General features: G+C 26.1%; 1 protein-coding gene across 3 annotated transcripts in view; it reads right to left on the bottom strand.

The window, feature by feature from the left end:
• Positions 1-16,861, bottom strand: part of LOC107164544 (dual 3',5'-cyclic-AMP and -GMP phosphodiesterase 11A-like) — a 92,296-nt gene that overhangs the window by 12,827 nt on the left and 62,608 nt on the right. For all 3 annotated transcript variants that reach the window (XM_015512403.2, XM_089225958.1, XM_089225959.1), the window contains one exon: positions 2,479-2,962. In XM_015512403.2, coding sequence (XP_015367889.1) covers positions 2,479-2,962 — 484 coding nt within the window. The remainder of the gene's footprint in view (positions 1-2,478; positions 2,963-16,861) is intronic.

The raw sequence follows: 16,861 nt of genomic DNA on the forward strand, positions 1-16,861 counted from the left end.
TTTAACTATAACTTGAACATATAAACTATTTAAAAACCGGGTAAAAATAAAGTAGTATTCAACTTTTAAATCATTTACATAAATTAAATTAAAAATTAAACGGATGAAAAAAAATGTTTGGAACGAACTCGCCGATGAAACAATAGGTTGTAGTGTTCCGAATAAAATTTAAACGCAAACGTGTAATAAAATAAAAATAAACAATAAATAAATTCAAAAACTTCGTTCACCGTGGATCCATTAGTTCACAGTTTTAAATAGATTTGACATGTAATCTTTTAAAGATTGCATGGTCGTAACCATACCAAGTCATTTTTACGATATAAATACAATAGTATTATTGAAAAACCTTTTCGTTATTGTTGACTAGCATTACTGGTAAATCAATTTCACCATCACAGCCTACACGAAAGATAAAAGTCTAGTTGGATTTTATTATAACATAACCGTTCATAACGATGCTATTTTTCATTAGGTAATGATGGTTGAATTTTTTTTACATGAGTAATTTTGAATACCATAAAATTACAATGTAGCAAATTACATTAAATGTTATTAATTTTTGAAATAGTACCATTAAATATACATAACAAAGACAATTATACATTAATAAAAGCGAAACAAAAGTATAATAGTTCTTTCACATAAATTAGTCGCACATTTTCCGAAGATTGATTGTTATTTGTTTTAGATCAACATTTAATGGACAAAAAAAAAGTATTATACCATTTGTTTTTTTCTGTTATAGGATCCTTTTAAAGTTCTACATTAAAAACAATTATCTTTTGTAATTTATTTACAATTAAAAATAAATTAAATTATTCTATTCCAAGTTGCAATATTATTTAATCATCGACTTTATTTCCTTGTATACTTTTTATAGTAATGTTAAGTTCTATAAAATGAAAAAAAAATCTTTTTATTAATTGCATTGTTTGGCTGAATTGAAAATACATATACCATTTTAATATGTCTTAAAAGCTCCTTGGAAAATATATTATATTAATTTATTTTATCTTTCGCTATTCAGAAATATTGTAGAGATAAAGGCCACTGAGAATCATTTTCAAGTACAACACTAAGACTTATCCTATACATTTTATTTTTTAATGAAATACCAATATATGTAACGGTAAAAAATGTAGGCATAAGTAAATAACAAAATTTCCAAAGTTAGGAACAACATCTAATATTTTTGCTGTTTGGCCTTCAATTACAATATATTAACAATTTTTAATTTTTTTAATACTAATATAACTTTAAACCCTTTAATCAATATAGGTATATGCTTATGAATTTTTATTATCACTTCAAAGTTCAGCAAATTAGAACTTAAAATACGACCTATTTACGATAGATTTATAATATTAAGCGTGAAGTGTAGTATAATACTATAATGCTTGTTACCTACATTTTTGAGTATTCAACTATTTATTGACATTTCAGTGAATATTTTCAAGCACACTACAATACATAAATATCTTAATACACGAGAATAAATTACTAATTATTGTTTGTGTAGATGCTCATTAATAATGTTGTATAATCGACGCTTTTTTATCAAACATTTATAAAACTCAGTACTTTTATTATTCGGCTTATACATTTATCAAAAGAGTGCCCATTATATTTCTTTCATGAAACTAATCGTTTAGGAAACCGTTCGTGTTGCTGCACTTTTGAAACTGAGCTTCGCAGTCCTTGAGCCTTATTAAATTCAAGAGATCTAAATATTTTATTATTCTGAATAGCAGAGCATTTATTTAATTTTCCCACAAAATATAGGCCGATCATGAAGTTAAATCGGTATTAATTGTACATCTATTGGCTCTATAATGGTATGTATTATCATTTAAATACATATACCAGTATTGTGTGTTAATTTATTAAAAACTAATTTATTTATTAGTCGTTACTGCCTTCAATTTTTTTTTTAAATTTTTAAATAAAATAAAACAGTTTGTATAGGTAATTAACATGCATAACTAATATTCTCAATTCTCATATTATCGAATTATAGTTGATTATACTCTTTGAAATAGTTTATATTTTATTAAATTACTTTCATCCTCTTATTTCATATTAAATTTTAAGGTACCTACTTAATTAATAAATATATATTTATTTTTAAAATATTGTGAATTGTATATACATAAGTAGATGTATTAAAATAAGTATTTTTTTTTTTTTACTTCTGTAACTTATATATTTTGATGATTCTATTACGCAGATACAAAAATCTAATTAAAATATACCAGCTATAATTACAAAATTTAAAAATATAATTGATAATATATCAGTATATTGTTAATTTAAAACTTGTTATTATTAACTAATAATTTTTCAAATTAAATGATTAAATATTTATAGGCATAATGATTTGTTATTTGCTCATCGGAGCTGATGAAAAAGTAATTTGTTTGAGCTTATGGGCTTCGTACGAGTCATATTTTGCACCTACGACGATAGTTCACTCACCTCACAGGCAACGTCCAGGTTTACCGTCTCGCCGGTGGACGCGACGTGGCCTAGTATTCCCACACCCCACGGGATGCGCACCTCGTTGTCGGTGGTCGTGGCCGGACCACCGGCCATTTCGCACTGCACGCCGTCCGGCAACAGGAATTGGCCACGGGCGCCGCTGTGCACGTCGAACACTTTGGATACGAGACACCGGCGCCGGGAGCCTCGAGGTGGCCCGTCCACAAGGAACAGCGAACCGGCGTCGCAGTCCAGCAACACAGCCAAGTCGTCGACGATCTTTTGCGATAGGGACTTGAGGTCCAGGTCGGTGGCGATGTCCCGGACCACCGTCAGAAAGAAGTCCCGTTCGCCCTGTGCGTGCCGCAGATCTCGCTTGGCGTCCACATTGTGCGCGGACACCGGCCACCTGGGAAGCCGCACCTTGGAATCGATGAGCAACGACAGCATGCTAATCGGACTCGGTGGCAACGACGTGAACCTGAAAACCATTTTGCTGAGTATAAAAACTAAGAAATTCGTCGTTTTATTATTATATTTGTTAAGATTTGTGAGACAAAGTAAAACACATCATATGGTTATTATAATATTGACGTAATTATAAGTCGACATATAGGATACATCATAATTCACGAAAATAACAATAATTAAACTAAACAAATATGATGTCTTAAAATAATTAGGCAATCTGATTAGGATAGTTAATTTTAAGCTCAGCCAACTTATTTAAACATAACTAGTTTTGTAAACTTTATCCATTAAAGACAAAAATATTAAAACTTACTTAAAGTATTTCCATTTTCATTTGATTGATTAATATTAACATTAAATGATACCAATACAAATATATTATCTACTAGGTTTTTAACTAGTTATTGCCTAAAGAACTATTGTACTACATTGACAAAAACACCTTTAGAACTTTTATACTTTATATATTGTATATTCCATCATCTTTGAAAAAACATTTTTTATTATTCTGACGGTGGTTAATGTATGTTTTATTTGGTTTAGCTTTTATAAAAATTGTCAATTTATTTTGTATGCGCTAACTTTAAAACTGTGATTAGATACTTTTTGTGAAAAATTACTCTGTTTCAACTTTTGCCTAACAATTTAGATTACTTACATTTAAAAGTCAATAACCATTGTATTTTTATTTTCTTGAAGTTAAATATATGGATTACTCCAAACTATAAACGAAATATCTTTACTTGATATCTTGATATAACGTCTAGTTACTGTAATTGAAAAGAATCTTATCTGCACTCTTTAGATAGCACTATTAGATATTAGGCTCTACATTTATTCATAGGTAATGGTTTATTCATAAACCACTTTATTTAACCAACACAATAATCAATAATAACAATATATAAGGCTATGTCAATCATTATTATGAATAAAACTCTTATTTTATAATTTAAAAAACGAGATGGTAAAAAATTTTGAGATTAAATAGTTTAATACATCCGCTCTGTAGTAATTAGAATTTAGACTACTTTGGTGAGTTAACTGTTTTTTCTGTTTTTAGTTAATTGTATTTATATTTTAATGAGACAAATTATATTATTGGTAAGCAATAATATTTCATATAAAATAAGCATTATATATTTATATATTTGACTAACAAATAAATTAACCTAATAAATTTTGAATTCGATATTTAAATTAACAAATCTTTTATTTTTATGAAAAAATATATAATAATAATAGTTATAAACTTTTTTTCAGAACCGTTATGTAATAACAACATAACATTTAACTTTTTAAAGAGTTTTGTGTTCATGAAATTATATTTTATTATTGTTAATAAATATTTCCACAGTGACATAGGCCATTGAGAAACAAGTTTCTTACAAAGCAGTTTTTATTATAATGATCGGAAAACAAGATTATTAGCTTGTTTAAAATTATTAGGAACTATTACAAGTTACAAATGTGTATGTATTGTACAATGTGTATGTATTGTACAATGTTTATGTGTTGTTTTGTAGATTCGTTTTTTTTTATGCAATCGATGATGGCTGTGAGTGAGTTGTAGAGAGATTCTGATAAGAATTTATAATTACTTAACTATATAATATAAAAATAATATTGTGTTGTTTGACTATATATTATATATTTTATTATTCTTAACTGAAATTTTTTTAATTTTGTGTATCCAATATAATTGTTTTTGTTTAAAGATCAAAATCGAATATTTTTTTTTTTTTTTTGAACAAGAATCAAAATTCATGATTTTCTTGTACCTAATAGGTGCATATTTTATCATATTTGATACATTTTATACATTTTATACTATACAATTTTTCTAGTGAAATTGCTTTATCATACAGTTTTATACGTTAGATTAAATTTTAATTTAGTAAATTTTAAACTTAATTTATTCTTCAACTAATATTATAGGTTACTTTAGATACATGGTTAAATTATAAACTATATTGGAGTAAATAATACAGTTGAAGTAATGATTTCAAAAAATAATTTTTCAATACTAACACTAACGTGAATAGTTTTGTTGAGTACTTAAAGCTCTTGGTGCAAAAATATAATAATAAAATATGTTGATAGTCATACAATTATTGTATGAACTACTATCATTGCTAGAACGGTGAGATCGAGTCTTTCTAGTTTTTCAATACAATTCATAAAATCAATACTACTCACTAACTTTGCCTTTGTGTAACATAATCAAAATTCGTACAAGATATGAAAATAAATAAATTGTAGACTTTTTTAACTCGTTAGTTGCTGTATAAAAAGAAAAATGCGTATCACTCTTTGCTTTATTATTGTAAAATGTTTATCAAAACAATCGAAACAAAGTCTTTCAAACTGTAAACTACTAAAAACACAGTTACTACAGACAGTTACAATCTCTCTCAAAATATATTTATATAAGATTTACACATCGACGTTGTGGCATTATTGTCGCTCTATTATTGTTTACTATAGTCGCAATATTATAACGATATGCAGTACCTATTGTCTCACGTTATTTGGACGTGTTTTTGTGATTATGACGTGACAGGCAAAAAAGCAAATAAAACAATACAAACCAATAATACAATATAAACTACAAAATCACCGAAAACAATAGTGACCACGAGTATTTGTGATTACGATACACATATATGCATACGTAAAAACGATATATGTTCATCCCACGTTAAGTAATATTTTCGGAGCTTTCTACGAGAAGTAAATGCACGTGACGATGAAAAATGTTATACGGTTATTAAACGTTTCCGTTTTCATCGTTGTCAACACACACCGGCTTTCCACTGTCTTAACAAAGCGCGAGTCGAGGTTTTTCGATAGACACTAATAATTAATGAATCTGTTTTCTAGGGTTTTATGAAACCAACATGACAGCTAAGATTACACGACGTAAAGCATTTATTAAAATGTATTATAGCTTCAAGTTATGAGTAACATTAAGGGATTTAGGGTAGGTATTACTAATAGAAAGAAAACTTTGAAATACTGCTAACCTTTTCAGTAAAAGAAATGATTATTGAAAATAATATGTTATCAAAATTACACTCAAAATATTCAGAATGAAGGATAGTGGGTAAGATTCGTCTACAAATTTTTGATACGTATATAAAACTTCTCAAGTGAGTTATAATTTTCTATGATAAACTGCCTCCCATTAAAAATACAATAATATAGTTATATCTTAAATTATAAGTCATAAGTCCACAAAGGAAATTATTTCTCTATAAGCCTATAAATAATATACACCCTACTGGTTTTATAAACAAGATATTTTTATTGGAAGCAGAGATGATTGTATCAAGGATTATATTATGAAAAAATATTGCCCTCTTTGCCTCATTAAAATTACCCGTAGTAGATTTGACTGCGACTTTAGTCTTATATTTAATTTTAATTTTTAAAGAATATTATGTTATACCTAAATTGAATGTTTAACTGCAAATTATCTACTGTTATAATTTTATTAGGTAGAATGCTAGATATTGCGTAACATAGTATGATATTATTATGGCATTTTTCAGAATACTTACCTATTATATACGAATCAACCAACCAAACGTAAATAAAAAAAAAACGATAATTTTATTGGGTACACATATAAAATTATCATTTAATAAATTAACCACTTGCATATTAAAAACAATAATACGTCTGGCGACTGAGTTCTAAGCGTAAGGAAACGTCGCTTTATTTGATATTCTTTGAGCATCTTGGAATTTTACCGACATTCTTTACCCCCGAGACCTATACGATATGATAATAGTATAAAATATTATTTCAGACGTGTTTATATGTATATTATATTAAAGATAAACATAAATGGGTAACGGCTCCGAATGCGTCGCACGAGAATAACAAAAGTGTTATCATATTATGTATGATATAGTACTTTCTGTCAACCTTATGATGATATATTATTATATTATTACAACTAATATAAAAATAAAGATTATAATGATACGTTATAACATTGACCAATTGCTAACATTTTCAGATAACATTAATATGTATGCGTATTCTGGTGTTTTAATAAAAGTAATGATCATAGGTATAGTTGACATTTTATTATTTACCACAGCTTGAATTTACGTCATATAAACATCATCTGCCCGAATGGAAGTGACAGTCAACAACTATAATAATATATGGTACCGTACTTTACCGTTACGATAATATTTAACGTAACGAAAGTATAATAGGTACGTATTATAATATTTTGTTTTTATTTCTTATAGCTTTATTGGATGTAGTCAGAATGAATATTGCATACATATACACAATATTAAAATTAAAGTACACTATAACACACATAATATTTAATTATAATCCCAACTGGTATTTATTATAAGTAATATTTACCTACCATAGATGGTAATTTATTTACAATATTTTTATTAAAAAAGTCACGCTGATCACTTTGATTGAAATTAACTGTAAGTCAAAAAGTATTAGAATCTACTATTAATTACCATTTGTCGATATTTTTTCAAAAAATCAAAATTAGGGTTAAAACTATTAGAAGTAAAATGTATGTTCAAATTAATATCTTAAAATGTGCTGTTTGGTACACTGTAATTAAATTTCTAACTAAAATGTCTGTAAACTATAACCAAAAAAATGTGCAAAATGAGTTATTGTATGATTAAACAATATATTATAATTATATTAATTTATAATTCAGAAACCAGAACCTAGGTATATGAAATGACTAAAACATACACGATTTGTTTTCTTAATGCATTTAAGGTACATAAATATTATATAGTGAGTATACAGAATACTTGAACAAATCAAGCATTGAATATACGCAGAAAATAAACTGAAAATGAAAATAAATCAATATTTATTTTTATTATCATTATTTATTAAAGAAGAAGCTGCTATTTATTATAAAAGATTTCATAAAAGGCTTGAAACTCACTCAAATCCTTTAGTCAAAACACTCTCATCATATGCTATTCCGGGAAATCCTCCTAGGCGATTAAAACGCAACTGGCGCAGAGATATGCTGACTTAATATCATAATTTGAAAAAAAAAAAAAAAAAAAAGCAATCAATAAACATAGATGTATCTATGAGAAAACTTAATGTATAACTTCAATTTATAAGTGTCATCAATGGGTGGCTGCTTTTATCAAGATATTCATGTATTGTTTTTATATTTTAGCTAATACTCTTATTGTACCCACGAGGTACAAATTGTTTATGTAATAATAATAAAGAAAAAAAAAAAAAATTATCATTATTATTATATTTATTTATTAAATAATGTAATAACAATAAACTATTCATAATGCAACTAAATATGCAATAACCTTTTTTTTTTTTCTTTTGTATCGAGAGCCAGAGGAGGAACCGCGTAAGCATTACTTCTCCTCTGACTCCCAGTATGCAATTACCTAAAAACAAGTAATATAATAATCGGAAATTTTGTACTGCATCTAAATATTGTTATGTATTGTCTAAATATCTCACTAAAAATCTAAAATATACTATTGTATTCTAAACAGTAAAACATATAATTAGTGACTGTAAAAAACACGGCAAAGTTCCAAAGAAAAACTTTCTTAAAATTTCTCTAGCAATTTCTCGAGATACAAAATTGTAAAAATGTAGGGTAGCTAGACATGGTGTATATTTTGGCAAGTAACCAATGAAAAATGCTTACGCACATGGATTTTGGTCAAAAGAAAGGTTAGTCAGAAAAAATAAAATAAATAAATAAATGTTATGTTTGAAATCAAAGTTTGGTTTCCGGCCAGCGAACTTAAGTCGACTAGACGTAGAAATAAAACAGGAATCCATTAAAAAAAGACGGTTTACGTAATTAAGTTTGTTCACATACACGATGCAAATCCAATTTGACGGTGTTACGGACTTACTGCACAGTTGGAATTTTGTTATTTTGCTGTTTATTTATTTGTATATTGTATTATAATGTCCACGCCCAGAAAATAAACACTATTTGTTGACAGTGTTGGAGCCTTGATTTGGTATAGAGCATTTATAGATCAACGAAGTGTTTACCACTAAAATGCATGCTTTGGATTTGAAGTAGGGTTATAAGAATTATACTACTCGATCGTGACCTTATTTTAAAATATTTCCAAAATATCAGTAAACATGAAGTAAACGGTATTGTCAATGCTACACGAAAGACAAAAATACGTTATTTTCTTAAGGTGTGTTCAATCCGAAAATCTGAGCAACTCATATTTTTTCCGGTAAACATAAACACCACTAAAAAGTACATTTCCATAGGTTTTTATTTTTGTTGAGACATATTCACACTTTTTATAATACTATAAATGAACCGTGAAACATTGGGTTTGACATAGCGAATCGAAGCAAAGCTATTTCCCGAAAGCCACCTGATATAAGAAACACCGAAATAATATATTTTTTTTTACACTATATCACTGAGATTCGAAGACAATTTTAAAATATCTTTAACAAACCGTTTAAACGTTGTGATGATTCTAATATTTTTTTCATATTTTTCAATACTAGATCTATTATATTATACAGACGTATAACTATTATGTTTACTTAAGAGTTGTGATAAATGATGATAGGTACTCATTATGAATAACGCTAATGGTAAATAAGAGTCAAGGACTAGGAGTGTATAAAAATGTTCGTATCATATCACAAACATTTGTAAATAAGTTGTTTTAAAGCTATAATTGATATTTTTTGTTGGTATTTCTAGACGCATTCTCGATTAAAGTGTGTAGTAATTTTGAGGATGCTAAAAGAACGAAGTAAATTTCTTTGGTTGAACATATAATATTATTTTAAGGAATATATATGCCATTAGTCGAAAATCAAACATTGCAGATTTGTTTACTTGTTTACTCATTTGTTGAAAAAACATGTTTATGAAATGTAGAAAAATATCCTTAGACCCAATTCTGGTAAATCGGATGTTTGTTCCAGTATTCTAGTTTTCTGATCGATACATTGTTTGTTAACGATTCCCCGTAGTATCATATAATTTTATATTGTCACGAATGTGCTTCCTCAAAAAATACTGAAACGATTGAGTAAGCTGAGAACCAAGATAATGGTTTTCCATTCATTAAAAAAGTAAATAATATACTACTAAATAAATAACCAATTTTAAAAATATATTTAAAATAAAAATTACAACCAGTAGCTTAGAATATGCAAATCGCGAATGCCTTATCAAAATAAATAAATATTAAAACATACTGTTACGATAGGTATAAGAGAACGGAAATAAACTTATACTACTTCAAGGATACTAACTAGTAACTTATGATTAATATTTAATAATTTCACATTTATAATGATAATTTCAGATATAATTTTGGACTTTTTTTTACAAAAAATATATCGTAGTAACCGTTTCCAAATAAGATACACCAAGAATTGATTGAGACCAATGGTGAAGTTTTAAGTAAAACATATATTTTTCACAAATAAAAACAGAAACAGTATGTCGTGAAAAAAACACCAATAATAATATAATGAAATAATAATATTATTAATACGTATATTTACAGCCAAAAATTGTACGAAAGAATGAAACGGCTACAGCAATAAGAGGCTGATTTTACAACCTAACTTGCATAAAATTGCAAACGAAAGAAAGAATGAAAAAAATACGTTTGGAACGGTCTCTGAATGTAATTTCACTGCCAAGAACTTTTATTACTACGACGACGATGACATTCCACGCAATAACAGCTCTGGACGAGGGAACCTGATGACGCAGCCACAAAAACTGACTATATATATAGAGATAGACTATGCACTATACAGTATAATACCCTACTATTCCGGTTTTATTATTATTTTTATTTTTTATTTTTATACTTTTAATGCATTATAAACGTTAAAAGTCCTATCGACTCCACCATAAACGCTCGATATAGTTTAACAAAATAAAACCAATTTTGGCGTTTAGACAATAAACGAAATAAAATAAATTCTTGTAAATGACGCACTTGAAGTAATTTTAAATCAAACTTCAAGTAATATGTTTACAATGCGATTATTGTATCTACATATTATAGTGTTATATTTGACGACTGCGATTAACATCTACATACAAACACATGGGATTACAAACATTGCAATGTTAATATTATTTTTTTCTCAGATATTAATCAATATATATCATAATACAACAATTGTTTTTCTTTTCACTTGAGACACCTCACTAACACTAATCTAAAATCTCGTGTATTTCAAATTATAATCAATAACCAACTGATTGAATTTGAACGTATAATCATTAGGATACTCCTAAGTATTATGGAATTATATAACATTATATTATATGAACCAAAATGGGTACTATATTTTTTAGGTTTTTATTCACTTAATCAATTGATACTCCATCAATGACCTAAATAAACAAAACCAGTTAATTTAATTTTAAACAGAAAATAATCATCAAAATAATAAACAATAGCATTAATTTCTAAAATTATGTTATATATACTACAACCCATGGTTTTACTTTTAAAAACGTCGTAATATCATTATTTAAATTACATTCGTATTGGCAACAAAATAATATGTTTATAAAACTTTATGAATACAGAATAAAAATTGCAAGGTTTTATTATATTTAACTATTTATTTTTATGTATATACAATTTGTCAATAGCGCTAATAATTAGACATATGGTATACTTGTATTTGTAATGAGATTAAATTAGATCAAGTAAGTTAAAGTAGTGTAGTAAAAAGCCCCCGATAAAACTTCAATGAATATATACAATACATATAATATATATATATTGTACATCATATTAATAATGTATACTTGAAGGAATAACTGATGCACCATGAATATTGCATGAAATTAACATCCGAATTCCTAGTGTGATAGCGCATTTTTATAAGAAGCTATTCAAAAATCTAATTTTTACGCAATACCCAATTGATTAGACTAATACGTGATATTAATACATATAATTATACATAATTGAATTTAATATTGCAAAATACAATTTTATTTTTTCTCATTTGTAAGCACATGGTATTATTTTGTTTTATGTTTTCTATTTGTTATCTCATAACTCATATTTTATCACAATATTTTTCTATACATTTTATTAATTTATTAAAAAGATGTTCAGCGTTTATATTATACAATAGTTAATAGTAAACAATGAAGAAAATAAATACTTTGATTTTTTTAGATTCCATTGACTCTCGTATTGAAGGTTTTCTGAATCAGAAAAAAATTGAGATCACTTCTTATAAAAATTATATAAATTAACACATATTAATCCGTTGTTAAGTGAAAAATTGATATTAGTTATTTAAGAAAAAAATAAATTTTAAAATTGTTTGAATTCAACAAAAAAATTACACGAAACAACTTTTTGATTAACTATATTTATTTGTATAAATATCATCAGTGAAAATTGGCTACAAATTATTTATTCATAGCTGAATAATATATCAATCGGTTTAATTATTATAAAATATATGTATGACACTATAACATACTATATAACAAGGCATCAACATTTTTGTTAGATTTATCCTGAATGGAAAATTCAAACCACAATTTTCAATCATTTAAACTAGGAATGATTCTGTTTTTTTCAAAAGTTATAATAATCATTGGTTTACAATAAATTAAAATAGTTATATATACTTTATTGTCTAAGGGTATCCATTTTTTGCCTTAACCATATAATATAAAGTGCAATTATCGACTTATCACGTGGTTATATTTTTATTTCGAACCATCTTGTTTAAGATAAATATAATAGATTTGTATAATATACAATATTTTGTATTATGTAATAGAAAATGCAATTATATACATGTAATATAAATAAATACCTGCTATAATATTATCTGACGGTCATTTTGTCCTTTTATACTTCTAGCCTCAATATTATATCAGATATTAATATGTGAGTATATGTTATAAATATATAGCACATAACTCCCCTGGCTTAATCGCGTTCCCGTTAACATAAAGGCAAATTTTTATTTATTCATCGCTTAAAAAAGATTACATTAAGCGTTTTTTTTAATACAAATAGGACAGTAAATGAAAACTTAATGTAAGATACATCCTCCCTCAATAAACAGTTTCTTTACGTTTTTGAATATAGGTATTTTTTTATGTTAAGCTGTAAACATTATTAGGTTATTAAGTGTTCATAACAAACTTATCAGTAAGTTTGACAAAAGTTGTTCTTGAATTACATTGTTCATGATCGTTATTGAATTTTTATATAAGCTTTTCGATAGTCCATCGATTGTAAAATGTCTAAAAAAAAATTATTTGTTTCTAATTATATACAGTTTACTAAAATCTTATACAGATATTCTTATTTTCCGTACTTTAGCCCGTAGATGTAATAAAAGAAAGTAAGTTCTTTATTTAAAATTATATAAGCACTGAATAAAACAAAATACCAAATTAAACACAGTAAAAAACAATATAAACATATGGTAAATCCAGGCTAAAAGAGGAAAAACGAAACCATAATAAAACAACTCCACACGTTTATAACACACAATCGCCACATGGCCAGAAACGACCCCCTCCCCCTATATGCAAATCACGTGGAATAGAATACTCAGTCAAATACATACTAAATGAGTGCTCGAAGTTTGAAAACTCGAGAAATAAACACCTTAATATACCTAAACTACTACGATAAGCCCTAAAACTAGACCTCCAATCAAATATCAAAATCATAAACTTCCTAAAGGAAATAGATTTATAGGTATAGCCTAATATAAACACTGACATTTATGTAAAAAATATTCAAATTATAATGAATATTAGAACTAATAGGCTATTAGCCGAAATTTATATGATCAATAATCAAAAAAACCGACTAGGTCAACTTTAATTTTAAAACACTATTTTAGCACTACAAAGTACATACTAATAAAAACCAATATTTCATATAAATATTTTACGTGGAATAGTTAACTCCAAAAAAAAGATTAAATGGTTGGGGACTTGGAGTATATTATATTCAACGAAAATTAGTTTAATAAACGATTCAGTTCACGGACACTTCAATTTAATTTAAATAAGGTTTCGTTAAAACTAATTTTGTTTGATAAAATATCCATTATAAAAAAGGTATTGCCTTTTTCTAATAAATACATGGAAATATCAAATGAATTACAAGAATGAAATGTAATATTATTATTATGGTCAATCAACATACATTATTATTTTCAGCGGAATTGTTATTTTTAGTGAAATTGTTATTGTCAGATAAATTTTATTTTTGAAATTGTTATTATTAGTGATATTTTTATTGAAATTAAAATTTGCAATTTTAGTGTAACTATCATTTCAAGTGGAATTATCATTTAAATTTTCATGGTCAGTGAAATTCTTGACGGAATCGTCATTGAAATTGTTATAGTCGGTGAATATTTTATTGTAAAGAGAGAAGATTTTAGTAATTTCAATGTCACAAGTACTGAAAAATTTAAACGTATAAAGTTAGTGAATAAACATTATTTCAGAATATAATAAAGGTATTCAAAAAGTATTTTTAATCATGAAAATTGTAAACGCAAAAAAATGTGTTATAAATTTATAATTATTAACGTCCATATTAGAACTTAAATATAATACATATAAGTATAAAATATAGTACTGATTGTATATAACAAAAGTCGATATCAGTTTGTAACAATAATTAGAAATCTGTTAACGTTAATAAACATGTGTAGGCAATATATTTACAGTGAACATTAAAGTTTTAACTAAGTGCTCTAAAAACTTTTTTTTCCAAATACACATTTTGTTTTATACATCAAAAAATCTAAAGATTAAATAATTATTTTAAATGTTAAAGCTGTTTTGGTAGGGGTACGGTTTTATAAATCTTAAAGAATTTGTATATTAAATTATTTCAACATTTTTTTTTTTAAATAACCTTAACCCATATGAATATTATTGTTTTTAAGTTAGTGCTTTTTGAAATATTGAGTGTTTTACGTTAACATTCAATGATCCATTGAGTCATAATAGATCACCTTGAATTAATAAAATAATTTATATGTTAAAATATAATTTTAATAACTAACAACAAATTAGTGTACAAAAAACAAAATCTAAAAAGATTTATTAAATAATTTACGGTCAATCTATGTTTACCATTTAATTTCAAGTTATGAAGAACAGTGAACGTACTATTATTAATTATAAATTGTTAATGTATGACATACATCAGCAGTAATACTGTATCGTTGTTTGTATATTCGAGTAAGTACTTGAATAGTAAAATTAATTTAATTTAAATTTGACTTTTGAGTACCTATATAAATATAATTTTTCACAGAACGTTCATATTTGTGTGACATTTATAAAACAGTGAAATTCTTAATGTATTTAAATCCAGGACCAAATGAATAATATTCGAAAATAAACTCGTATAGTCGTATGTGTTTCTGCTTTTAAGATAATTAAATTGCATTGTAATTTATTCGTATTATTCCTCGCTATAAGCTAGGAAGAGAAATATTCTGTACGATAACATAACATCATATGCGGTGACAAATTAATAGTTAAATTTGCGAATAATATCGATGGTGGTAATCGAAACGATTAATTAAAAATGGAATTCACATTCGTGAAACCACTGTAATGCTCAACAATGAAAAACCACTTGGCGCTAAGTTGACTGTCATTAAATACGTTTACATAATTTACACGATTAAATATCCAATTCAACTATGTGAATTGTAAATTTATATTAGGAAAAAAAATTATATTCGCAATCGATGACAAATCGTTCCTAATTTTTGTGAAAACCACACAAACCATCATTTTGTGGTGAATATGGAAAACAATTAGTAAATTTATAAAACAGTTATACACTGCGACATTATTTTTATTATGTTTTAAAATTAATGGAAAGTTGCAGAATTTCTATATTGTATGGAATAGAAATTAAATTATCTAAAAAATAAGTCAGAATTATCAAAATTCATTATTATCTTATAAGCTTGAGATTTATTAGAAAAGTATGGAATCTCTAAAAAAAAAAAAAATAATAATACATCATCATGTATTTCTACAACAATATAATTTATTACATCTTTATTTGTGAATTTTAATTGCCATTATATTATAGTTTTATTTCATCAGGCGTATTTATAAGCGTTCATAGTATTATAGCCGAAAAGGTTTATAATGCTCACAAACATAAGCAAAAAAATTTTTAAAATGTTAAGTATTTCTTAGACATCGTTAAAATAAAACTAGTTTATTTCTCGCAGTCGTTTAATTGGAAAAAAAATAGTACTATATTAAATGAATTGTTGTAACAAGGAGTATATTTTAAAAACCTATGTAGATACACAAATTAAAATATATGCATTTACTTGGAAATATTGTTATTACCTATTATTAAATAATTAAATAATAAGTAATACACAAACTTTTATGATATTATATTTAATTATTTTAATTAAATGCAATATTAATTATAATGGTTTATATTTTAGTTGTGGCAATATCACCAAGTTTCAAATGTTTTCGTTTGTGTGTGTGTCAAGTCAAGATATTTACGTCATACATTTTTACACTATCCTAAGCACGTAATTGGTAGCTGCTACGATGTCTTATGATTGAAAGGCCAACTGAGTGCGAGAGATAGGAAATGCGATTTTTGTAGTTACGATGATTAATTCGAGCACTCTGGACACCTAGAGATTGATGTACCACAATTGCCTAATCGGAACGCCGTGTTACAAAAATAAATAGTTTGTCACGCTTCTAAAATTATCATTTCAATTCATTTATAATTAAATTTTTTTCTTAACCATATCTCTTAAAATTTGAATAAAAAATAACTTGACACTTTTTTTTCGTTGTAACCAGAATACGGAAATGGAA

The sequence above is a fragment of the Diuraphis noxia genome, unplaced genomic scaffold (genome assembly GCF_037042655.1).
Source record: "Diuraphis noxia isolate RWA-SAM2 unplaced genomic scaffold, SU_Dnox_SAM2 contig0004, whole genome shotgun sequence".
In the NCBI taxonomy this organism is placed as follows: Eukaryota; Metazoa; Arthropoda; class Insecta; order Hemiptera; family Aphididae; genus Diuraphis; species Diuraphis noxia.